A 27901-nucleotide genomic window follows, 5' to 3' on the forward strand; every position below is an offset into this window, starting at 1 on the left:
GTGAGGACACAACATACTGCACCAATTTCTTGCACTTCATTTTAGCCTCAAACCATCTCTCTCTGATCATGTCCTACTGGTCTCAATGATCTTGCAATACCAGTGATATTTCTAAGCCCTGGAAGAGACTATTTTAAGTTCTCAATAAATACTCTTCCATTAGATTTGTATCAGAAATTTTCTCAGAATATTTCTGAATGGTAACAGTCAGTTAAAACAATTCAGGAAATAGAAGAAATAACAATAAAATATTAACAATGACAACAATTTATTTACAAAGTAAATAACCACAATTTAATTTCCATTGTTTATTTAACAAGGAATACAATCTGAAGTTAAGGGACATCTTGACACAGACAAAAGTCATCTGAGTCAGGGTAAATGACACAGCATTCTACTTCAGAACTAAATTTGAGAAACAAATATTATGGTACCCTGTCTCTGTCTTCTCTCCAGACACCTTTTCAAAAAATGGGAGGACTAGGAGTCTTCAGAACAGTTTCAAGGAAATTTCTAAATAGAACTTCAGGTTCAGTTCTGACTACAAAAATATACTGTCCATAACCTCAATATATTGGTGACACCAACTAAGTTTTTTTACTGCTGCAGGTTGTTCTGCAGCACTTTATTGGAAGAGGCTGCTGCACAATTCCACCAGATAAAAGTGCATTAATATGAGCCGTCACATTGAGGAGTTAGGGCAATGCCAAGAATGTCAATTAGTGCCACACAAAGGTTTCATCTTTCTTCATAAAGAGTTTTTGATTTTCTTTAATTACTTAATTAGACAAATCTCTTTTTTTTAGCATGACACTAACATTAATGTGGGCTTCACAAGATTTATCACTTTATAGAGTTTATATTCAGATACTGCATTCCCCTTCAGAAGAGTTCTGACCAAACCATACATGCAAGGTATGTGTGTTTTTACAGAGCCCCAAATATTATTTAGTGCATGAATATTTTATTTGAATATCAGGCCAGCCACATCCTGCATGATGTACCTGCAGGGAGAAAACACACATACGTGATTATCCCTGTTACTTTCTAAACCTCAGTAAAATAAGAAAGAATTGATAAATATGTAATTTTATATTAAAAGGTCTATTCTTCAACACAGGTCACCCTAATCCTTCCGTTCATTAAAAACTGAAGAGGAGTCACCTTAGCAGAAAAAACCAGATACAGTAAAACAAAACATAACTTACATAAAAGGCAACTTTTAAATCATTCTATTGACAAAGCATCAAAGATATATTACATCCCAATATTCAGTAAGGAGATCAAAGTGCTATAAAGACATATTGATTTGATGCCTCACTTCCTTCTGGATATGCTTTGAGTCATACCAAGTACCATACAAGAACACAAAGCTTAAACAAAGAATAAGTTTCCCTGAAAATACATGATCCTGAAACAGGGTAGTTAAACAGTGGCAGTGATAAATCACTGCAACTGTAAAACTGAATTATTATTTGTCTCGTTTGGTATATTTCCTAACTCCAAGACAAAATTGTACCATGATGGTACAAAATTTGGAAAGTTACCTACTTCACTCACCCACAGAAATGACAGTTACAAATATGCCTATCACTAGGTGATACCACACAACCAATTATTTTAATAAATTATGATTAACTTTTTCTAAGAACACTTATTTCTTCATTCTCACACCTGAGAAATTTTCCTGTATAAAAATGAAGTAGTATTTATAAATGAAATACTGGGACTCCTACTTAGAATTGAGTATCTTAATATAGTAACTCTAAAATCACTCAATTTCTTATTGAAAAGTTGATAGACAAACAAAACAAAACACTAACAAAAACCCCAAAATACAACAGCACTTAAGGTGCTTTCACTTTAACAAGAATGAACTGGAAACACTTTAAAGCTTTTTAACTGAAAAGTAAAAAAAAATGCAACAACAAGAACCTCACTGGATTTTTTATAAATACATATTGTAAAAGACAACATAATAAATTATGCAGAATAAAATATAACTTCTGTTTTGAGTTTGCTGCCCTGCTATAATCTTGAAGAGCTTCCATACTGTAATAGAGGACAGCGTAGGTACAGATTTTGGAAGCTTAAATTGGTATAAATTTTGAAAAACCTTCCCCTTGAAAATCATTGCATACTTAATGGAGTGTCAAATTAAATTAGAAGATCAAATTATATGAAGGATAGACCCGGCTGCTGTCATAGCATGCAGCCAAGGGAATACAGGTGCAAAGGAATGCATCTCTTGTTTTAGTCTTATGCCAGTTAGATAAGATACTTAATTATATTCCAACAGTTTAATTATATTTCAATAGCTATTTGAAAGATTTTACTTCTGGTTTGACAAGAAGATATAAAGTTATTTGCAGAATTAGCTGCACACAAAGAGAAAGGGAGAACATGGGAAAACATGACTAAGGTGTACAGTCGAAAGTCCTACACATTGGTATCTATACTACCAGGAAAAATAGGGTATAGAACACCTTCTTTAAAAAAATCACATGCTGTTTTAAAGATCTATTGATTCCCTCTGCACATCTCAAGGTAACACAATTACTTTGTAGTTGATCCAATAATATAACAAAGATCTCCCAGGCACTGGATTTACCAAGAAGCCTTTCAGTATTTTTGAGGGAAAACTGAAAGATAGTTGAAGGTCTTGAAATAACAGGGATAAATGTTATGTAAGTACATATGCTTAATAACCACATGCTGTAATTACACAATAATCCCATTTTTCTTCCAAATTACTTGTCAATAAATCTTTCTCACTGCACTATAAATTCCAAGGTCATGGACAGAGGTATTTATTAGTATAATTACAATGCAGAAATAAAACCATTAAGCTTTTAGATCCTGATATTGTTCCATTTATTCTCTCCTTTCCCCAAGGGGGAAGCGAATAGTTCCTACAAATGGTACACCCAGAAAACATTGGAAGCTATTTTTAAAAGACTAAAAATGTGCTGGTTCATGCAATTACTTTGTTAAAGTTATCTTTTCTCTTTATCTAAACTTTGACAGAATGTTAGATCTATCTTCTTTTTAATACTATAGTGCAGCAAACAGACTCAGGATCAAAAGTATTCCCTGAAATAAGCAATGTTACCACACTATTAACAGTAGAGCACTCTGGATTTCACTGTGCACCAGTTGGTCATATTGGACCAAAAATCCCAAGGTCTCAGCCATCTGTCGAGATGTAACTTGCAGTCCAAATTTGTGGACTCTTGTTTCCACAATTTCATTATCCCTAGGCACCAGTCTGTCTGTCTTGGTTACTTGCCTTCTTCCACAAACCACCAGAAGGGCAGCTAAGCGCATGACTCATAAAGTGACTGTTGAAATGAGACTACTGAATCAGACTAGCTTGAACAAACTTATTCCATAATTTCTGGGAGAAGGGTAAACCTATTCTTACCTCGAACTTAACTCCTAGTCATAATTAGCTCTCAAAGATTAACTAAAGTGATGTTACATAATCATGACTTATTTCCGTGTTATATCTCAGTGTGTAAGTTACATACAAATTGATTGAATGGTGAGAGCATTTTCTCAGAGTTATCTTAAACTCTTCAGCAAGCTAAAAATAAAACATTATTTTTTTCTTACTTAGGGATGCTTTTTCATATTTGTTAGATAAATAATGTTTAAATCTGATTAGATTGAACGCAAATGTAATAAATTGCCAATTAATTTCATTCTTCTTCCAATGTAAAGTAGCAGCAATTTGGATATAATTTTATCATTTTCTTACTATACAAAGATAGTAAATAATATACCTAAATAATATTTTTAATACCAACAATAAAATACAGTAATATAATAATTTAGGAAAATAAAATGTACAGCTGGTGTAAAAACATGTTCAAATTCCAATGTAAAACCTTAACATTGCTCAAAAATTAACTATTACATTCAATTTGTAAAACTAGACAAAAGAGGAAATGCAGAGAAATGAAACAGAAATACAACAATAATGATGGTACCCTTTCAAAATAAGAACTTCCAACTAAATTATGGTTGCATGACGTGTACTACAATATTTTCCATTGTTGCACTGACCTTCATATTAACACAAACATATAATGAGTTCATAATCACAAATTTTAACTTTATTCTTCCTCCAATTCTGGTCATGACTTAAACATTTTCCAGAAAGCTTGACTCAGAAAAGTTAAGGCAGACCTTAAACAACTTGGTTGACAGTTGCTCAGCTGCTTCATTGATGACTACAGCACAAAAAGAAGTCTAAAAGCCATGTACTGACTTCAGTCTCTCCAGACTAATGCTAATACTGATGAATGTTCTAGGCACAGAACAAATGAAATACACAGATTTAACAACCTGTCTAGGAACAAGTTCTTCACTCAGAGGGCTGTTGGGCACCAGAACAGCTCCCCAAGGTCACAGCAGAAGCCTGACAGAGCTCAAGAAGTGTTCAGATAGTGCTCTCAGGCACATGGGATGACTCAAAGATGGTCCCATGCAGGGCCAGGAATTGGACTTTGATGGTCATTGTGTGTCTTTCCCAACTCAACTCCAATTCAATTAATCTAACTCCCTGGACAAACCACAGAAGGGTGAAATTTAAAGTGAAGTTTAAGTTCAGAAATCTGAAATACAAATTCACTAATAATAACAGAATGCAGACTTTATCTAGGTTTTTCTTTTGCAAAAAAGAACTCTCAGGTCTAGCTCACACACTATCTATGTGTCTTCCTATTATGTAAAGACAGCAGCTGCTAGAAGGAAGACTATCCCTTTCCATAAACCTAAATTCCATATACAATGCATTGCAATCTACAAAAAAAAAAGCACAAAGGATCAGCTTTATGAGAAGCTTCTAGTTAACCTAAATCTTTGAAGACTAAGAAGTTAGCTGTAGTGGAAGTTATGTAATAGAGCAGAATGAACAGTCCTACTTATTTTACAAACAGTTAACACAAATTGAAATACCTGACAAATCTCTTAAACCTGCAATTTATTGTACTAAAAATCACATTCCTCTTTCAACTAAGAACAGAGCAGATGACAATACTAATCCGTCCTTACCTACTTTATAAGTTATTTAGGTGTTCAGAACATAGACAGTATGGAAACTATAAAAAAAAGAAAAAACAACAACCCCCCCCATTTAATTGAAGAATTATGAATTTTAGTTTCTAACTTCCTCAGAAGGGAGTTTGCTTCTCTTTAACATGCTAAACTTCATTAATATAAATTCTCTGTTAAGTTAGATCCTAGCACTAATCAGCTATACTGCTTTCTTTAAGGAACAGCCTTACATTTAATTGGGCAATGCACAGAAATGCAGTTTCTTGACAAAGAGACAAACAAATTTTTAGAATCAACAGTATCCCTCAGTGCATCCAAATTCTAGCAATATTTTCAACTTAAGATGTCAGAGGAAAAAGATCTCAAACTCTTCTGTTCTTACTGTTACTGCAATCTATCTGAGAAGCATGAAAATCACTTGATCTTCCTCATGTAAATGAAGTCTTTTAACCTTTCTCCAAGTTAGAATACTGCAGCATTGTTAGAAGTAAGTGTAAAACCCACTCACAAAGTATGTGCTGTGGTATTAGTAAAAGTGGTATTAGTAAAAGAAATTGTAAATATTTGAAATGGTCTTTCAGAAAAAATATACAACTATAAATATATGAAGAGGAAAAGTCATGAAAAGAAGAAAAATGTGTTCACCTTCACCTCAAATTCACCCAAGAACTGAGAGCCTGCTGAGGGAGAACATCCACCTCTAAGAAACAGATAAATCCCAATCTTCATCTGAATCTAATGAATTCAGATATGTCTGTCTGGTGAAGGATACTCTGGACAGAGAATATGTCTGTATGATTTGAATGACATAGGTATTGAAAATAAACACTCCAAATCCTCCCACCAGAAAACATCTTTATGTGAGTGTTATCAAAGCATTTGGATGAGATTTTTTTTCTCACTTATTCTGTCATAAATTAATGGCAGCTTCACTAAACTCAGCAGATTAAACAAACCCAAAATTTAGGGTACCTTCTTCTAAAACACGTATTGTTTTGTTGAGGCATTTTGGTATCAAGTAATATGATTTAACATCTATTGCACTGGAGCTATTAATTAACAATTTATAGAATTTATTCCATAAATAGAACCTTAAAAATATGCTATTTTTATTACATGCACTAACATACCTAAAAGGAAGTAAATATATAGACTGTGCATATCAATAGGAAACAAAAACACTTTACTTGATTAGACCAGCTGGTATCAGGACTTAAAAATACGTCTGTTATTGACACCTGTTTAGCATTTGTGTAAAAGTTTCTCTTCAAAGAATGAGGAATCAGAGCAAATGATTCACCTCATCTAATAAAAAGAAGTGGTGTTAAAGAGTAGCTTAGTTCCAGCTGACCTTGAACTTAATTGGCTACTTTGGATGTCTCTATGGTATATGCCACTAAGAAGATAAAAATATACAGGATTAAAATCTGAACTGATAAAGCTAAGAAATTAAGTATTACTCCTTTAATAAGCCTACTTTATGAAAGTACATGAATACTAAAATATCTTCTTACTGATTGCTGTTGAACTGTGAATAAGTTTAAAAATAAGCTATCAAAAATGGAAGTATCTAATATTTTAATTTTCTTCTTCTTACCTGTTTAAAAATTACGAATAAAGAATTCAAAGCATGTCTATTTTTTCACTCCATTTTCCACTCTATTCTATCTGACCTTACTTGTATGCCACCACACTCACCAAATTTTTATATACACTTAAGTCTATGCAAGTAATATTATTTTGTACCTTAAGATGAAAATGGAGTAATTTTTTCTATTTTATTTTTACAGTACAACAGTAAAATTTCTTTTCTTTTTTTCTGTCTTACTTAGGTGCTTAAAAACCTATGCAGTTGTAAGAACACTGTTTTACAAGGGCTAAGTTGATTACTACAAAGCTGAGATTGTTTCACTGTACTGCAAAATGAGAGCTACAAAAAAGCCCCACAAAAACAATTTTTTTAAGTCAGAAAACCTAATTAAGCTAAAGAAAAAAGGTCTGTCAATTAAGATGCCAAGGCAAAGGCAGGGACCATTTCTTCCTGTTGTGAATAAAGGTATGAGCAAGATTGGGTTATGGTTAACTGTGGGAGAGAAAGAGACTTTTACTTGAATTTTAAATACCAAAACATATAGAGCTCAAAATTTAAGAAGCACTTTTACTCCATGGTATCAAAGCATTATATTAGACTGCCACTTGAATTTCAAATGTACTTATTTAACACAGGTTTAGAACTGTAAAAACAATGATAAAAAGTGAAAGGTGAAATGATGATTTAGGATGCATGCATTGTAAAATTGTATCTACATGACTAAAAAAATGAAGGAACACTAGATCATTAACATGTGTTGACATGTTACCACAACTGTTCTTGTCTCCTTTTTTGACACATATACAAATTTTGATATATATACAAATACATGCTCTTACAACCAAAAAGCCATTTTGTGCTATCTTTTGTAGCAAATTTCATGAAGAAATTAAGAGATATCAATTAATATTCAAAGCTGAGGGACAGTACACAGCAACAAGCCTACAACTTAAATTTGGTTAAAAACTCATCAGTGGGAAGGACTGAATTACAAGGTAAGAAACCAAATCAGTGTACCTGTAAGTAGTAAACGTCAGCCCTAAGGTTTAATTTGCCAATGTTCTTTGCCTTCATCATGTCACCTATATTATTACATTGCACTGTATCTTTAAAGCTTTCAGCAATAAGCATTTTACACTAAACAAAGTTGTTACAGTACCAAACAACTGTTAAAGGACTGTAGAATTAGGATGCATTTTAGGATTATGACTGTCTCCAAAAAAATGGTATGTAGCCTTCAATTAATAAAAACGAGAACCTGTGAAATGTAATTCAGTATCCAGTGATCTGTGTAACATATTTGTTTAAAAGCTCCTCCTATATATTAATTGCCTACAATTGACCTTTTTCTTAATTGTCTCTAAATAAATGAAAAGGTCTGTTTTAGGCAAAGTAAAACATGGTGAAAAAACATGTATTAATGTATAAAAAGTAGACATAAATGAAGATTTCAAATAGGATTTGTCTTCTAGTCCTTCCATTCTTTTTATTCCTAATAGCTATTTAAAAATCTTGAATCAAGCATTTCTCAAAGAAATCAAACACAAGACTAACAGCTTGTATATACATGGCAGTTATATCAGAAAGAAAATAGCAATAGAATTAACAAGCAACCTGAAAACACAACCAAGTTTATTCTTCCATTTAAATGAGACACTCAAAACTAGGGAATTGTGAGGGAGAAAAAAAACCCCACAAAAACCAACAAGTAAATTGGAAACATCAGTGTTTTTCACCCTTAGTGAGGTAAGGAATTTTTAGTAAATAATACCACTAGTGAAAACCTTCCTTAATAAATTTAACAACATCCTTCAGCATCCTCCACTATACATCACTTCAGATCTCCACTTTGCTGCAACTCATCCTCCTTGACATCCACTTTCATTGTTATATTTTCAATATTTCTGACATTTCTACTGGTTTTGTAGCTTGGATCATTTTGGTTTTCCTCCTGCTTGGCACTTTTTCACTCAGAATTACAAGTGCTTCTATTTCTCAAAATACCAGTAAAGCAGTCTCTTCTGCTCAGTTGTCAATTCACAGAAAAATACTGGAAGATGGAAAGACAGTAGTAGGGCTGAAGAGCAGACACAAGCAGCAAAGCTTGCTTTAAACAGAAAATAAATAAAAGCTGCAGAGCTCAGGTCACCACCCTTTACTGGCTTGCCATCACAACCTTTTCTCTCTTCCCATGTTAGATATACATCTGGTTTTAAACCTCTAATACTATCTGTGTTCCTTTGTTTATTATCAGAGATTCTAATAACATAATCTTTTCCCTCATTACTCAATATGTCTACAGAAAATTCTAAATTCTGATGAAAAAGGATTTCTCTCTATTGTCACCTCACACATTCCAAACTGACAAATGTATTCTCCATCCTAATATTATATTCAGGGAACAGACAATTCAGGTTTTAAAAAATTATTGTGACCTCTATCAAAAATCAAAGTATCCCTGTACTTTTTAATTTATTTTTTATATAAATTGCAAACACCTTGTGATAGCTAGATCTGCTGTCACCTGTGTCCCCTATAAATTTCAGACACTTCACATATATTAGTGTACATCACCCAGTTCCAAGAGCAGAAAAGTGATGTTATACCTTGAAGAATCTTGACAGTGTTTCCGAGTACTCTAAAATTTCAATGGGCTATGTAGTGTGTGTGTGTGCATTTACGTTTTATTTGCACAAAAACGATGATATTTGGCTTATTTACCAAAAAATAAAGGTGCCTAATTTAGAGCAATAATCTTCTTACCTTTACAGATTCACTTAAGACTTGGGTTTTATCTGCTTCTTCACTGGATTGCCATTCTAGTTTATTATTTAACTCCTGTAGTTGTTGTGCTTGTTCATTCAAAAGCAATTGTGCCTGATGCTCCCGATGTAATGCATTATTTAATTCTTGACATACACCTTCAAACCTCTCATGGGTGATTAATTTCTAGTGAGAGAAATAAATTGTGTTTGATTATGTAACTATACTTACCTGTTTACATACTTACCAAGTTCCACTTGCAAACACATTAAATTCTAAAACAAAAGCATGCCAAAGGTTATTATTTATTTAGGTTTATTAACTCAAAGACAGACCACCAAGCAATAAAATGGTCAGACAACTTTATTCACTGTATTTTTTCAAAATAGCATTCAGCCTACTTTAAATAGTATGCACTTGCTATTCTATTCAAATTAACACTCTAGATCGCAAAGAAACAATATTTAGAAGGAAATATGCAGATCAATGTCCCACATTTTCGTGTGTACCTTGTTAACCCTTGTAAATGTCTTCCTGAGCTCTTTCTCCCTTTCCAAAATTGTTCCAGAAAGACAAAATAGTTCTTCAAGTAAACTCTTTGTCTATATTTGAAAGGCAATCTAAACTGTGGTAATTTGTGACAATGTTTCAGAACTGTAAGCAATAAAACCCAATATGAGCAAAACCAAAAATAAGCAGGTATAATTTTGTCTGAGTAAAAAAACCCCAATATTTTACCAGGAAAAAGAATGGATTTGACACCCTGTGTTAAATAGTCTCTGCTTGGTGTCTTGATTAGGACAATCAAGTCCCAAATGGGGCAATCAAGTGTCTTGAGTGGGACACACTGACAAGTCTACCAACTCAGCTTCAGTACCACTGTTGGTCACAGCTATAGAAAACACTGCTTTTTTCTGGGCCACAACTGTTTTGGTTTACTGTATACCTGTTGAGCATATATGTATAAGATTTTTTAACTATTCACTATCTCAAATACTTCAAACATATATTCAATTCTGACTGCAACAAGAAATAAACATAGTAGGAAAGGTGCTTAGTGAACCTCCAGCATGCTAAAGCAAGACAAGTTTCTTCCCCTCCAAGGACAGCAGGTGCAGTTCTGTACATATGACAGGGGTCTGAGAACCCATCAAATGGCACCAACCCCTCAAACACCATGTCCATTAGTCACAATACAGTGGTTTCACACAGTTAAGGAACCTTTTTGTTGTGTCTTCTTGCTCCTGTTGGACAATGTTATTTACAGGTTAGCGAATGCAGAGTGTTTAAGTAAATTGATCAGTGACAGCTAGGCATCAGGAATTTGGTGCATATATACTAGCAGGCATGTAGAAGAGGGCCTTTTTTTCCCCTTCCATAAACTTAGTCCTTCATGAGAACAGCCGCACTAAAATTTGCATTAACTAGTTCAGGGCATCAAAGATACAGTAAAATGTCTATCATAATATTCAACAATATCCACAGAGTTCATACCTTTTGAAGTTCTCATGAACATACTTATTCAATGCCCTCATGGTAGCTGACTTTGCTGAAGTGAAATCTATAAATGCTTTTTGGGTATATAAATCACATCAATATTTTCAACATACAGAAGCAACCTGGTTGCTGAAGACCAAACATGTAATTTATAAGAACAACTCATTCTACAAATCAGAAACTCTTGTGGAAGGGAAGCCTTTCTAAACACATCTGAATTCTAGTTTAGTGACATTTACAACACAAATGTTCCGTAAAATTATTTTATTATTAGAATGATTTTATACTTATTTTTCAGAAGAGCACACAAAAACACATCTTATAAGCAGTCACCTCTAAATCAAATATACTTACTTGCTTATGCATATTTAATTGCTCTTGAAGGCTCTGGGCTTTGTCTGCTTCTTTTTTCATCTCACTGAAATTTGATTTGAATTCTGCAAGTTGTAGGCGCAGTGAGCGGCGTTCCACTTCTGCTGTATGAAGTCTTTGTGTAAATTCAAATATTTGCTTCTGCAAGGATTCTATGTTCTTCTATTAATAATAAATAACAAATTTATCTGCTTTAACATGAACTATTTTAACAATAAAAGAGTCACATGTAATATCCAAGCAAATTAGAAAAAGTTCTCATTTTGTCCATCATCTCTAAGACACAGGAGTGCAAAAAAGTGAACCTGTTTCATCTACTCCTGAGGGTAACTGAAAATAATGTTTTCAACAAAGTACTATTTTAGATAAGGCCCACAATAAAAGACCAATTACTTCAGAAGGTTTCTCCTTTCCCTCTGATTATAGGGAAGAAGGCTATTTTTACTGAAAGATAGAACACAAAGCAGGAGAAAACAGAAAAAAAGCAAAACAACAAAAACCAAACAAATAAACAACTCTCCCCCCACCCCCAAAAAAAAAAGCACAGCAAAAAAGTCAACCCCATAACATTTAGTTGAAGCCAAAATCAAGCTAGTTCTTACAAAGCAAATACAACTTTGACAGAAATTTTAAAAAACCCTTTTTCTTGGATACATCAAATCTCTTAAAATTCTTTGACATAAAAGAAAAAATATATTCATGCTTCTGGGTGTTAGGAATTCAACTTCTGATGTCTACATAGTTGATTTCAATGTAAAAATCTTATAAACTGAAACAAAACTAATGGTACTATCAAGTGAGCTTCATCCTAACACTTGGGCCATGAACCTACTGCTTACATGAACTAGGACTACAATTATGCATACCAGACTGGATACTCTGTCACACAATCCAGCTTCCAGGGCCTGGGTATTTATTTTATTAAGTCCACGAGTCAAGCTCTGTACCAAGGAGTCTTCCTCCAGGTAGGCAATGTACTTGCTGTGGTCTAATGGAACCATCTCCATTACAACATTTAGCTTGTCCATAAGTTTTGAAAATGAATTCCTGGCTGCACTTAAAAGTAACTTTCCAGAAAGCCAGGACTTTGTACCTTTAGAAAATACAAAAAATAAAGACAAACAAAATCCCCAAATGAACAATCAAACAAAAAACCCTCCACAACAACAACAACAAAACCCAAACCAAAACACAGAAAAGAAACATCAAGTAGGTTATTAGTTTCAGTTTCTTCCAGTGAAAAATAGAGCATATATGATCTCTTAAGATACTCAGTAGAAACTTTCCATTAAAGACTGTAAGTCTGAGTTCAAAGGAATAGCTCAGAGAGAGACTTTAAGATGAATTGTGTATTTGGCAATGAAAATTCTACTCCTATCAATTTATGAATGGGAAGGTAGGATAAGATTCTAAAGAATAGGATTTGTTTGTCAAAGACTACTTGTTAACTAGTAACATGCCTACTGTTGTTATTATGTTCTCCAACACCATACTTTCTAAAGACTTTCTTCAGTGTTCTAATTTTGTAATTCAGAAAACATGCAAGACAGATGCAAGCAAATGGAAGTCAGGTCAGGTCAGAAGTGATAGCACATCACATATTACACTTTATTGTAATATTTACAATGCAAATTTCTGAGAGTTTCCTGATTTCTCATCCCTCTTCTCTACAGATGTCTAAATCATTTGCTGTTCAAAATTAGTGAGGCTTGGTACCTTAATGCCACACTATTTATATTCTGAGACAAGAGAATATAATTTACCTTATTCCAAGGCAATTAAAATTTTACAGCTACAATTACGTATTTCCCCACAGGATTTTGGTAATCATCCTTCTCATATAATGGACTTAAGGCCCCAGCACACCCAACATGTCCTGCTTACTGCTAGATTCGTCAGGTCTGTAATTAATAATTGTGTTTAATGTTGATAAATAAAATTGTCAGTGCTCCTTCCACTAATTGGTATTCCAGATAACAGTTAATAGGTTTATTTATGCCTTAATAAAAGTCTTGTAATTTAGTTTTCCCTCTGCTAGGCAGGTCTTAATCTGTCATTACTTGTCTTATGATACCATCAGTGTAAGATGACAAGCATGGAAGAGCTTATTTACATTCAGTAGTACAGCAGATCTCCTGTTGCTGCAGTGAACTAAAATATTTACTTAAGAGTATAAACAGAAAAAAATAACTCTGGCTTAAGTTAAAGAATTTCTGTCTGTAGACTGTGAAGGAAAAAGCCAAAGGTACAAGGCAAACAGAACATTATTATTGATACATTTTTATTACAATTTTCATTGTAAAGATCATTTACATGTGAGGTTGAGATTTACCTGTAAGCAATAACAAAAAAAGCACATGATAAAATCAAATATTTTCTTTTCAAAGCCCTTTTCCTGCTTGGTTTTGAAACAGGACCACTACAGCGATTCCAGTGCTTAAATGGAGTATCATTTTTGAGTACATGTTCTCCATAACCTCAGCAACTAGTAGCCTTTTCTTCATGACCAAAATAGCATCTTTAAAGTTAAAAATCTTATGAGGCATTTTTATCTTACACATCAACTAACTAAACATCCTTTTCAATAAAAAAAATTATTCTTTTCATACCCAGAAAAAACTTCTATTTCAATGCTCTGTCTACTTTGCAAAGGATCCTTTCTTTTACTTTGCTGGTTCACTATTACAGATCACATAAAAGAAAAATCTACCTTCACCAAATTAACTCTTATCACAGATTATCCTGTCATACTTGTCTTTCAGCTCCAAAGACTGTCTCTTTTCTCCAGTCAGAATGCATTTGCTAGTTGAATGTTTAGTTAAATTAATCTAAAATTAAAACTAAAATGTTTTTATGGCCTTCCATGTAAGATGGCAAAACATTCTCAAAAACTGTCCTTTGGCACGATTTTTGTTATATATCGAGTAAAGGAGACTGTCAAAGAGCTACTGTTCCTTCACTTTTCCCAGTATTTCCACTTGCTATCCCAGCTTATGAGATTGTTTGCCTGTCAGAAAACAGTGTTTCTCCATATGTGCAGTACCTAGCATGGCAGCCCCTATCCCTATGCCTAGAATCCCATATTTAACTGTATCAAAAGTAAATTTAAAATAATAGTTCAGGCAATTGTGTTGTAGCATTTTCAAACAGTCATTCCACTTCACAACAAGCACTTCCTTTAACCAGTAAAGTTCAGCATCCATAAGCTTAGGTATTTTCTTGGGGTAGGGATAAATAGTCATGTCTTCCATTGTTTTTATGAAGAATAACTTTGAATAAATAGACAGAAATATTTTGAAGTAAGTTACTGATTGTTTTGAAAGATGAAAACATAAATCAATTCCACAAGGAACTGTATCTATAATAACTGAGAGGAGAATAGACTGTTTAAGTATATATATCTTAAGTACCTGCCATGAAGGATGGAAGAATTATAATAAAAACATTAAATGATGTACATTATAATGTGCCTAAGGAATTATTATCACAAATTCAGGTACATTACAAAGAACAATCAAGTCTTACATTAAGCAAATGAAAAAAAAAGTATCAAATATTACTTCGCTGAAAGATGAAAAAACAATTCTTGTTTATTCACTTTTGGTGAAATTGAACACCAAGTCAGCAGGATTAACTTTGTACTATGCAAGACTAAAATGTTCATGTAAAACTTTTAAAGCTTTGTATATTTAACAGCTGGAGATATTTGTATTGAAAATACTGGCCATTACCATCTCTGGTTTATCAGTACAGTACAGATTTTGTTCCAACAAACCTAAAATCTAACCGTACAAAAAAATCAAAGCAAACAAAAAAACTCCAACATTGTAATGAACTTGCATTGAAACTGAATCAAACTGAAGCAAAGAGATCATTCCAAGACATGCTGGAATGAGACCCAAACTAACTAACACTATGAAGTGAAATGATCATCAATGTCAAAACAAAACCGCTTATTTAAAAGATCAAGAAAGGTGCCTCGAATCAGAGCGTACAAACCCAAAAGTTTCAGTGTCATCTGAGTGATCTGCATTTGGCTTTCTTCAGCTGCCTCAAATGATTCCTCAGAACCTAGCCACCTTTAAATGTAATTTCTAAGACACTGAATCTTAATTGTAATTTCTAAGACACAGAATTCCATCTTGATGATCCAGACAGCCCCTTCTTGTACTATTCTTGCCTGTGTCTAATCCGGAACTGCCATTATTTAAGGATATGAAAAGATCGCCTATTTACAATTTTTTAAGAAATCCAACATCATTGAAGTTGGTTTCAAGATTTAAGTCCTATTTAAAATGTTACTTATAGAATATAATGTAATTTTCTAAGTGTGGAAGCTTTCAAATATATTCCTTCAGAGCCTAATTACTTCAATACTTCTGGAAATTTCATATCATACTTTAAATTATTTATTATTTTTTGAACCAAAGATTCTTAGGAGACTTGATCTCATGAGCAACAGAATTCCAAGTAATATATGAGCAGTTAGGCCTTGAGATTCTGTGGAAATTACTTCAAATAGAGGTAAGATATGAAAGAATCACCAAATTGACTGTGGCCGTAACATTCCCAGCATGGTTCTTCCTAATTCTCAAAATCAAGCCTGTGTTGAGTGCAGAGGTATCTAGCAGAGACCAGAAGAATTTTCAATACTTCAAACTGGCAAAATATCATGACGTTTAGGGCATTCTAACCAGTCATTCAGCACATCCATGCTGCTGCTGCATTTCTCTCAATTCTGCAATTTGCTGTTCCTACACAATACTCTGTACACAGGAACACTTGCACTATAAACCCTGTAAATAATCCAGAATCCAGTTCAAACTTTGCTTTGTAAGGATGTAAATTTAAGTTACTGAAAACAGAATGACCAAAGAAGAGAGCTTCTGAAATTGAATCAAAACACTTCTGTTTCAATGTCTTCTGGTATCAGTTTGCAAATTAAGCTTCTGGGAAATGAATCATCTTATCCCTGTCCTGCTACTTCCATTTATTCCTATAAATTTTCCCTGCTTAAACAGCCTTTATTCTTGACAGAATTGTTGATATTTCAAAATTAAAAGTTACCAAAGAACTAAGGATGATAGCCATGCAGATGAACCAAGAAAATCTTACATCAGTTCTCACTGCAAATAAATTAAGGATAATAGTTAACAGCTGGGAATCATGAGGTGACATTTCCAGAGGATGACACTACAATTTTTCATAGGCATAGCAGAATTCTATGCAAACACAGACTGAGAAAATTAGGAAATCTAGACACAAACCTAATTAAGCATAAACTTAGAGAAGGAACACTGTAGAGACATAAAATGAGGACTGTTATACATTGTGTAAACTGAGAGCATTTTATTCTCTCTCAAAAACTGTAAGATAGCAAACACACGAAAATATTATACATGAAATTAAATTGTTTTCCAGATTTGGAACTACTAAATTCATATCATATAAAACACAGTAGGAAATTATTTCCTTTCAGTCAGCGGCTGTAACATCCCAAGTTGAAGATGCGCCAGTTTCAGAGCCTGCACTTAAGAAACACACAAATCAAATAAAAACAAAATGACATAGATTTTATCTATGGAAAAATATTAGGTTGAGCTCCAGGAAAACACTTCTTGACTATTAGACCAGTGGAACAAGCTAACTAGGAACCTTCTAAGAGTTACTTCATTGGAAGCTTTTAAAAATGGGCTAGCCAAATATTTATGTGGTGTAGATTATTTTTAATATCTCACAATCAAACAGCCAAAGCGGTATATATGCTTTCTAAAAGCACTCTCCAGCCTTCTCTTCCCATGACTCTATATACCAAAAGGATAAAGTATCATACCACCATCTAAAGAAAATTCAATCTGTTCCATCAATACAGCTCTCAGGAGACTTGATCCAGAATAGTTTAGATAAATCCTAAAAATGGAGATGATGTAACCATCCTGATTATTTTTTTTATCTTCAGATACAAGAATATACTTTTTAAATTACCTGTTTTGTTAACAACATCCTGCAATTCAGTGACTGAACTGATTATTGCAGCAAGGAGGTTGGAACTAGCAAACCAATTGAGTGCTTCCACACAGTAGAGCTCTTCCTCTTCACAACCTGTGGAATAGAATTGTAGCTACCAATAAAACTGAATAACTTAGATGAGGCACACAATTTCTCTTTCAGAAGTTGACTAAAGCTAGAAGTACATCAGCCACAGACTATTTTCAGGACAATGTAGACTGTACTAAATATGCTTCCACAAGTACTAAACCAGAAAAATAGATTAAACTTCCTGTTTGGAAAGCATTTTTGATACAATTTTTCTTTGTAGGTGGATGCATGAGCTGGTTTGGTAACAGAAAGGGAAAAGAAGACTACATAACCTCTAAAGGAAACGCAGAAATCCTACAATAATATTTTACCTCAATCAGTAAGAAACTTCTTTGTATTTTTCAGTAGGAAATAAGTACTACATGTTATTGATAAAATAATTTTCAAAAATATATTGCTGGCAAATAACGTAGGAACATTTCAAGAAATTTATCACATGGCGCAGATGCAGTAGCACCTAGATCTGAAATCTACAATGCAAATATTGAGGATATCAAACAATGGGAGCTCATGTATGTACTTGCAACTTTATGTGCGTTTCTAAACAGACTAAGCATTTCCTTTCACAGGAAATTACATTTATCAAGTTAACTAAAAATTACAAATTCAGAAATTACATTTGTTGAAATGTCATTAAATTTGTATTTACACTCTATTGTAAATAATATTACTACATGTTATTCACTAACCATGTCATTTGACACAACATTTATCAAAGAAGAAAAAAATTAGCTTACTTGACAGATTATGTTTGCCTTTGGATTCTCCTACACAAACTGGAATTCCAATGCCTTCCTTTAAGCCATTTGTCCAGGTGAAGAGAGAACTAGAAGACTGTGCTAAAACTTTAAGTCTGTTGGCTGCCAAAACTGCAATCACAGCTCTTCGGAATACATGAATCAGGCCTTGGGATTTTCTTTTCTTAAGTTTTGCTTCATCTTGATTGTTTTCCTTATCATCAGAGAGAGCATGAACAAGAGTCCTAATCTTCTGGTTCACTAACTCATAAATGTTCACCTGATGCTGGAGAAGGTCTCTTTGGAAACACATAGCACACAGTCGGCCATATAGAGGATACAGGGCACCTGCCAATAGTGCACAGGCTGCCAGGAGAGAGGAATGCTCCTTCTGAAACTGTGTTAACATCTTTTTCACAGAAATGCTTTCAAGAGCCAATTTCTCTTGACTTTTTTCAAGGATATAAATTTTTTTCTTATTTTTCTCTGCTGCTTTTTGGTATTCCTGGGATAAGAGGGAAAAAAAAACCAAAAACAACCAAACAAAACCAGAAGAAATATTAACAATGAGTCTTTTAACTTAACAAAATCATTTTTACCTAGATAAAACACTTTTTTTTCTTCACATTCAAGTAATATACTAAAGGAATAAATATTACTAGTAATGACGATGAAAGTATTTCTCCTAATAAACAGCTAAACAAAAATATATGAAAACAAACAGTATTAGTAAAGTTTGTACAGTCTTCAGTTACAAATGGATTTCTGGTTCCTGATGATATTCCTTAGTACTCCAATAGCCTGCACCTGGTTGTCCACAATGCAGTTTTATGAGTTGACTAAACAGTAAGCAATTATATGCTCCAATTTCAGAAAGAACATTGTTCAACAAAGCAGAAATAAAGTTAGAATAAAGGAGAGGAAAAAAATAAGGAATGCTCTGGAACATAAACGTAGACAGATTGGCAGCAGCTGGAAAAGGGGAAGTAAAGGTGATCTCTTAATTACTTTGTAATCAACCCCCTACTTATATATTCACAGATTAATTAGGTCTCATACAGGACTGAGTTTTCAAAAGAACAGTGTAATACAGATGTTTTTATTTCGCCTAGTGCCATTGTAGACTTTTTTAAGTTGCAGAACATTGTTTTTCCTCTAAATGCCTTGAAATAGGGAAAGAGGGAGATTTAAAATAGCAAACCAGTATAGAGTAATGAAGATGGTAACAAGTCAGGAAATGCCAGGACTACAGTTAGAGGATGCAGACTGCAGTACTGGAATCAAGACACAATGCTGGGCGCTCTAAGTCACCTCAGAGACTAAAACTGTGTTCTTGAAGCATGAGAGCCTACTGTGATTGAAACAGGGACTACATTTAAACAGGCTCCACTGGTATAGGGAGATAATAAATTTTAGGCACTTCTCACAAAGAATGTACAAGATCAAGCTAAATGCTAATGCTTCAGCTACCATACATGCTGACAAAAAGGCAAACATGGATGGAATTACAAGCCCATATGATGAAGAAAACTGAGGATTGTGCTAAGTTTTTCTTAGAACTCTCAGAGCTATAGACAATTTTGTTAAACGTGAAGTGACATTAATCCTTTTAGCAGTGGTCTAAAGCAAAGCAAAATTCATCCATGTTCTCCTATATTCTCTTTGGTATAGGTGCCAAACAAGTAGTGAGCAGGGCATCCTAATTTCTTTTCCCTTCTCCATTATGCAAATATAAAAGGGAAAAAAAATATACACAGCTATCCCTAAAATGAAAATAGGAGATCCCACGCCTCTATAGAGATGTACCCTAGTCAGATCAAAATGTCTTTGACTAAATAAATATTTTATAATTTCTTTGGAAGGGAAATAATTTGTAATGCTATTAAAATACTTCAAGTGATACAAAAATAGAGTAGGCCACTAAAAGATTTAATTTCAAAATGCAATTTACAGTCCACATATGTCACTTTACTATGCTGAAATAAAGTATGAACATGGACAATACTTTCAGTGCTACTGCATTATTTACGGTGTTTGATTTTTATAGATAAAAACCCTGATAGCATGACTGGAAGGAACTGAAAAGGTAAGCCAAATTTAGAAAACAACCTATGGTTTCTAGCCATCACAGGTCAAAGGCCAATATCTAAGTAAACAAACTGTGATCCCTACAGGGTTGTTGGACAGCAATACCAACATTCAGTGTTCTTGCTAATTGAAGCGTTTTTTTATGCTTTTTGTGATAGGGTAATATGCAAAAGTAAATAAGAAACCCTCTAACAAACCTAAGTTTTGCAAGACAATAGATCTTTCTTTTACTGGCTAATAATTGCTTTCTCTGTGTCAGACACTGTTTCTAGAGTTTTCTTTAAAGCTTAAAAGCACAGTTCCTGAAAGAGACACGGACTTTTCTTCCTAAACATTGGCAAGCTGGTTTCCTTTGGTGTTTGAGCTTTGAGAGGCACCTCACTGGGTTGCAGAGCTTCATGAATTCCAAGTAATCTCAACAAAAAATCAGGCACTACTAGCAGAACTATTTTATCCTACTTCTTACTACACCCTTACCCTTTATTCTGGCATGGAAACAGGACTGAAAACTAGAAATATAATGACACAGAGACTTTAAAACGTTTTTCTTTTGGAGTTCTGAGCATAGATAGCAGTAGAAGGAATAGAGCCCACCCCCACATGTACTAAAGCTGCCCCCAGGGAGGATGAGCAAGCAGAAATGTGATTAACAGAGAGGGCAAATAGGGCATGAGCCATGTGCCATGAGCCAGGGCACCATGCCACTGTTCGCACAGGCAGGGCAAACTGAGGCCCTGCCAACTCAAGCACTTAGCTCAGTTGGTGATCTTCACTCAGTGATAGAGCTCAGGTGTGGCATTTGTTTGGATGAAAGTTACTTCCTCTGTGCACACCAGAAAGGATGGGGCAACCCAGATGGAGCGCCCATGAAACCATGCAAAAGTCGAGGTCAGGCTGCAGGGAACGACAGAGCCTGGCACTGCTCTCAGGGCAGCAGAGACAAGAGCTGTGTGAGTTGTGATCAGGCAGATGACTTACAAAGCCTAATGCTGGAGCTGAGGGACAAAGTAGAAAGACTAAGAAGTATTAGGGAGTCTGAGGATGAGACTGAGTGGTGGAGCCACACTCTACTACACCTCAGACAAATGCACCTACTGTCCACATGAAACAATGGATCCCCCACCCTCTCACCACCAAGCAGCAGGGGATCTTAGAGACAGGTGAGTGGAAACAGGTTTCTCCTTGCAGAGGGTAGGTAAGTCCCCTCCCAAACTGCTTCAACTTCCTAGGTGCCCTTATACAACAGGTGTGGAGCCCTGGATTCTCAGAATCAGGGAAATGAGAATGTGGATGAAAGTCCATCTAGGCTGGACCAATTGTCTAGGACAGGGCAGCCTACCCCCTACATCAATTAAAAAAAAAAGAATGGTAGTAGTAATTGGTGACTCCCATTTTAGATAAACGGAGAGCCCAATATGCTGACCAGAATTAACCTATACAGAAGTATGTTGCCTCAATGCAGCCCAGATAAGAGACATCACCAAGAAACTTCCCAGTGGTACAGCCAACTGATCGCTACCACTTACCTGTTTACCAGGGGGGTAGCAGCGAAATCCCAATAAAAAGACTGTGAGTTATCAAGAGGGATCTCAGGACCTTGGGATAACTGGTCAAGGGATCTGAAGCACAAGCTGTTTTCTCTTCTGTCCATCCATCTGCAGGGAGTGATGAGGAAAAACCCAGGAATATCCCACAGAGGAAAACATTGCTTCAAGAGTGGTGTTACCATCAAAATTTGTGGGGGTTTGATCATGGGTCATTTTATATGACACTGAGTCTGCTGACAACAAGCGAGATCCTCCTGTCTCAAAGAGGGAAAAGCATCTTAGAAGGGTTCACTGAAAGAGCTTTAAACTAAATTTAAGGAGGGACAGGGATAGGGACAGGCTTGACAGAGAAAAGGTGTGGGAAGGGGAGAACTACAGTGACCAGCCAAGAAGCAAAAGGAGGCTTTGCCTCCCAAAAAGAAGGAATGCCTCCAGATTGTATAAGCATTCAAAGACATAACCAGAAGACAGATTATGCACCTCCCCTGGGATTTTGACACAACCAAATACTTCCATGAAGTGCATGTACACCTATGAACACAGAATGGGGAACAAACAGGAGGAACTAGGGATCTTGTGTGCAGTCAAAGGACTCTGACCTTCGGAATTAGAGATGTGGTGCAAGAGCTCACATGACCGGAATGCTGTAATAAAGGAAATGCTATTTAGGAGAGGCAGACCAAGAAGGCAAGGTGGTGGAGTTACTCTCTTGAGGCAACACCTGGAATGTATAGATCTCTGTGTTGGGGTAGATGATGAGTGAGTCAAGAGCTTATGGGTCAGGATAAAAAGGCAGATCAGTAGGGATAACATTTGTGGGTGTTTGCTACAGACCATCTAAAGAGCAGGAGAAAGTGGATGACATTTTCTACAGGCAGCATAAAGCAGCCTCAGAGTCACAGACACTGGTTCTTGCAGGGGATTTTTACTACCGTGACATCTGCTGCAGAACCAGCACCATGAAACACAAACAGCCTAGAAAGCTCTTGAAAAGCAGTCATGACAACTTCCTGTCACAGGTAGTGGAGGATCTCACAAGGAATATTGTGCTGCTTGACCTCATACTAACAGGGAAGGCCTTGTTGGAGATGTGAAGTTTGGGCTTCAGCATCAGGGGAGGAAGCAGGGCAGCACCACAGACTTCAGGAGAGCTAACTTTAGTCTCTTTGGGGATCTTCTTGGAAGAATCCCACAGGAAGAGCCCCTGCAGAGAAGAAGGGTGCAAGACAGTTGGTTGATATTCAAGGAAAAGTTCCTCCAAGCTCAAAAGCAATATATCCCGATGCGCAAGAAGTCAGCCAAAGCGGGTAACAGAATTGCATGATCAAATGAAGACCTGTCACTACCCAGGCAGGAAACACATGGATGGAAACAGGGCCAGGCCACTTGGAATGAAGAGAGAGAGGTTCATTTCATTTCCTTCTTCAGAGGAAGTGGAAATGAGACAAGAAAGGTCAAGATGTATCTGGAATTAAATGTGGCCAAGCATGTCAAGAACAACATCCTGCCCCTCTACTCAGCCTTAGTGAGGCTACATCTAGAGTGCTTTCTCTATCCTGGGCTCCTGATTACAAGAGAGACATGGAAGTCCTGGCACAGGTCCAGTAGAGGGTGACAAAGGGGCTGAAATATCTTTCTTACAATAGAATGAGGGGGCTGGGCCTGTTAAGACTTAATTAGAAATGACTGAGAGGGGATCTCATATATATATTGTCTCCCACAACATCTTTGCAGGTAAGCTCAGGAAACATGAGTTAGTTGAATGGACCCTGACAATTGCAGAGCTTAGTGGGTTGTGATCAGTAGACTAGAAACCAGCTAGAGGCCTGTAAGTCAGTGGTGCTCCCAAGGGTCCAATCTCACTGAATTTGTTATCAGTGACCTGGAGGAGGGGATCAAATGCACCCTCAGCAGGTTTGCAGGTGACGCTAAACTGGCGGCAGTGGCTGATCCACCTGAAGGCTCTGCTGCCATTCCCTGGGACCTTGATCAGCTGGAGGGTTGGACAGAGAGAAACCTAATGAGGCTCAACAAGGCCAAGTGTCAGGTCCTGCTCCTGGGGAGGAACAGCCCCAAGTGCCAGCACAGGCTGGGGCTGACCTCCCGCAGAGCAGCTCTGTGGAGAAGGACCTGGGACTCCTGGTGGATCACAAGTTGTCCATGAGCCATCAGTGTCCCCGTGGCCAGGAGGGCCAGTGATATCCTGGGGTGCAGAGTGTGGCCAGCAGGTCAAGGGAGGTGACTCTCCCCATCTACTCAGCCCCAGTGAGGCCACACCTGGAGTGCTGTGTCCAGTTCTGGGCTCCTCAGCACAAGAGAGACAAGGAGCTGCTGGAGAGGGTCCAGTGGAGATCCACAAGGATGGTCAGGGGTCTGGAGCGTCTCTCTTGTGAGGAGAGACTGCAGGAGCTGGGCCTGTTTGGTCTGGGGAAGACTGAGAGGGAATCTCATCGATGCATAGAAACATCCCAAAGGTGGGTATCAGGAGGATGGTGCCAGACAACATTTTGGTGGTGCCCAACAGTGATGTTGGATGAGGAGCAACGGCCAAAGCTAAAGGACAAGAAGTTCTACCTCAACCTGAGGAAAAACTTCCTTACACTGAGGGTAGCAGAGTACTGGAACAGGCTACCCAGGGAGATCATGGAGTCTCCCTCTCAAAAACCTCCTAGATGCATTCCTGTGTAACCTGCCCTAGGTGACTTTGCCTTGGCAGGGGGGTTGGACTAGATGATCTCCAAAGGTCCCTTCTAAACCTAACAATTTGGTGATTCTGTGATTCTCATCAGTTTCTACAAGTATCTAAAGGAAGGCTGTGAGTGGATGGATTCAGGTTCTGCTCAGTGGTGCCAAGCAATACGAGAAGAGCCAGTGGGCACAAACTGACACACAGGAACTTCCATCTCAACAAGAAGATGAACTTCTTTTCCATGCTGTGACCTAGCACTGGCACAGATTTCCCAAAGAGGTGGTAGTCTCCCTTAGTGGGGATATTTAAAACAATCTGGACAGAATTCTGTGCAATGTGCTCTAGGACAATCCTCTTGATTAGAGGAGTTGGACCAGATGACCCACTGTGGTCCCTTCCACCTCAACCCATTCTGACTCTGTGGGGCAGTGATCCCTGTAGTTAAGCTGTTTTATTTTTCCAAATATATACCTATAAACAACATCAACAGCCCTTTTCTCCCTTTGCTGTGTTTTAAGTACATGGGCCAGACGTGCCTACCAAAGAGACCTGGTAGGACAGGACCAGTACAGTTACACACACTTCTCTTCTTCCCTTTGTACCCTTTGCAGTGACTTTTCATATAATTGCAATATATCCCACCCTTTATCTAATTCACCTGCCTTGCTGTAAAAGGCCTCCAACCAAAAAAAAAACCAAAAAACCCAACACATTTTTTTCTTCCCAGGGGACCTTTTCCTTTACCTATTCAGCAAACCTTTTATTTTTCTGTTAAAACTGACATTTTTAAAGTAGTTACAGTATTTTTCCCTTACAATATGTTTTTGCATATTGGAACAAAACCCTTCTATTTTGAGTAGCTGCCACGAAAAATGGGGACAGATTAAAAAATATTGATAGAATAAACAAACAACAACTGGTAGTTAAAATTCAGAGGACATTTCCTATGAGACTATAAATAATAAATAATTTGTGAGAGGCTAAGGCAAAGGCATAGTAACGTTTTCAAAATGGCACACTATCAAATCAAGTGGACTAGACTCCTGCTTCAAAAGGCAAAGAAAAAGGATATGCATTTTAAGCTCCATTGACTCTCCAAACATGGAGACCACTGACAAAAAGTGGTATCTACAGAGTGCCTTGTTTATTGCTGATCTGTGATAAGGCTACTCTGGGAATTTCTGACCTATAGAAAAACAGTAAAACAGCTTTGTGATTACACCATCCATCTGACCTACAGAACCAGCTGTGAAGTAGTAACTATTAACATTCATGGATCCTATTGTGGAACCAGAGACCCTGAACAGTACTGGCTGGGGACAGAAGCAGTAGCAGGTGTCACAGCCACAAAAACCTCCAGATTTTGCAGTGTTTTAATTATAAGGAGACCATTCTGAAAAGCCCTCTCTACTGCAGTTCTAATAAACCAAAGCAGTAATTTTCAAGATACATTACTTATACTGCTGTGCAGTTAGAGCTCTCTGTTAACTCCTGAGAGTGCGAATTGACACTCTATGGTTTGCTTTCATACACATGTCAACAATTTGAACAACTTTCTAAAGAAGTCTCAACACAGGACCTCTGAGGAGAAAATACCTAGAAGTAGTCATGGAACACTGGTTGAAGATGAAGTTACAAATAAAGGAAGCATCCTATGATGTACCATTAGGTTGGTGCAGGACAGCAAAAATCACTCATCTTCTCTTTCCAGAATGGAACTAAACCCTACAAGGGGTTATTTCACTGAAGCACTTGCAATTAACACTCAGATTTTTGGATGGAAAATGTAGCAAATTGCTACAGTTCCCTTGTAGTGCTAGGATAAGTGTCCTAGAGTGAGGAGACACACAGCTGTACAATGAAATACTGGCAAATTATATTCTATTTGCATTGATTATATGTTTCCTATAAAATTTAATGAATAAAGCTTGCTAAATAATTAAATTAAAATATTGCATTCTGCATTTTTATGTAATCACTGGCAGTCAGTAAATCTTAAAGATCCTTTGAAGACATTTTGTAACCTGTGGCATATTTTTCCTTGTTTCTTTTGGAAATAAGGCTATGATATTAGTCTGTCTGCACACCTCCAATCAAAAAAGCACTGATCTTGCAGACGAATATGGCTAACTGGCTCAAAATGCAATACGCAAAATACAGTTAAGCCAGGAAAAATGGGCAGTAAGGACTAGGATAGCCCGAACAGTAGACATTTATGGACCCTAACCCTATGGATGCCAGGAAAGGAAAGGCTTAATTTGGTATTTGCAAATTGAAAGTCAGTCACAAATTAGAAGTCGAGAAGAAATTAGACTGTCTTCTTGACAGTTTGACACTGAATGGTAAAAAAGACAAACTGGAACATGAGATGGAAAAGAAATTGTTGAGTCATCTAAGTATATACAAACATTGCACTACCTAGATTACAAAACTACCAGCTTGCACTCCAACATTACATAACCTGCATTAGAAAACATGCCCAGGTGTTTCTAAGGGAAAATATTTCCCTTTTAATGATTCAGTAGCTGTACAGCAAGCTGATAGATCAAGTTTTTTCCAAAAGGCATGCCTAATATGCACTCCACAAAAAAAGAGACACATTTTCAGTACATGCTTTACATGCTGTCTATACAAGTCAGCTGTAGAAACTGGAAGGTTCAGTACCATCCCAAAGAATGGTGCGGTACTGCAGAGCACCTATTTTTCACAAAACACTTATAGAGTTTTTAAAGACATGACATAGGAGGAAGAAATCTAAATTGTGTAACTCCACTTTTTTTTTATGAAGTTAGTGTCATTTTTAAAATTAAAATTAAGCTTCCTCATTCCACCATTCTTTTTGTTGGTAAATGAAAGCCGTAAACTGAAACTACACAACCTTGAGGAAATTTAATATAAATCTGCATGCCACTTATTCCACTCATAGTGATGTTTTTAGCCTTGTCAATATCCAACGTGAAATGTAAATATCAAGCAAAAAAATCTAAAAAATTATAACTCAATCCTAAGAACTCACTATAAATAGCTCTGTAAAAAGAATACTTCATAAATGTATTTTTCAGCACACAAAGACTTCCAAGACTAAAATCTGAGTCAAATATAGCATTCCTCAGATGAAGTAAGTCACAGGTGGCAGTCACAAGTAACAAGGCATACCTTATTTCCTCAATTTCACAACACTTTTAATTGCAACACCTGTAAATGACTGTGATTGAAAAGATGGTCAATGGTTATTGTAGAATAATAATGAACATTTTAAATTGTAAATAACTTGTCTAAAAACAAATGCCAACAGTTTTACACTTTTGACCCTCTGCTCACTATATCATCTGTATAACAGCTTCCTCTAATATTGTTGAAATCTACCACTAATTGGTTTTTAGGGTTAGAACGTATATACCTAAATTTATCCCCAGATGACACCATATTACTGTAAGTCTACACAGTCTCTGCAAAG

At 36.1% G+C, this 27901-nt stretch overlaps 1 protein-coding gene across 3 annotated transcripts in view; it reads right to left on the reverse strand.

The window, feature by feature from the left end:
* CCDC171 (coiled-coil domain containing 171) overlaps positions 1–27901 on the reverse strand; it is a 165497-nt gene that overhangs the window by 77137 nt on the left and 60459 nt on the right. For 2 of the 3 annotated variants that reach the window (XM_088054189.1, XM_088054188.1), the window contains exons 17-21: positions 18121–18625; positions 17270–17386; positions 12151–12377; positions 11267–11446; positions 9416–9601 (exon numbers count right to left, since the gene is read on the reverse strand). In XM_088054189.1, coding sequence (XP_087910315.1) covers positions 9416–9601; positions 11267–11446; positions 12151–12377; positions 17270–17386; positions 18121–18625 — 1215 coding nt within the window. Of the gene's footprint in view, positions 1–378; positions 1005–9415; positions 9602–11266; positions 11447–12150; positions 12378–17269; positions 17387–18120; positions 18626–27901 lie in introns of those variants that run through there. The other variant, XM_088054190.1, reaches the window with a different exon arrangement.

The sequence above is a fragment of the Pseudopodoces humilis genome, chromosome 4 (assembly GCF_049639895.1).
Source record: "Pseudopodoces humilis isolate 2021_Gansu_Grassland_sample_001 chromosome 4, ASM4963989v1, whole genome shotgun sequence".
Classification (NCBI taxonomy): domain Eukaryota; kingdom Metazoa; phylum Chordata; class Aves; order Passeriformes; family Paridae; genus Pseudopodoces; species Pseudopodoces humilis.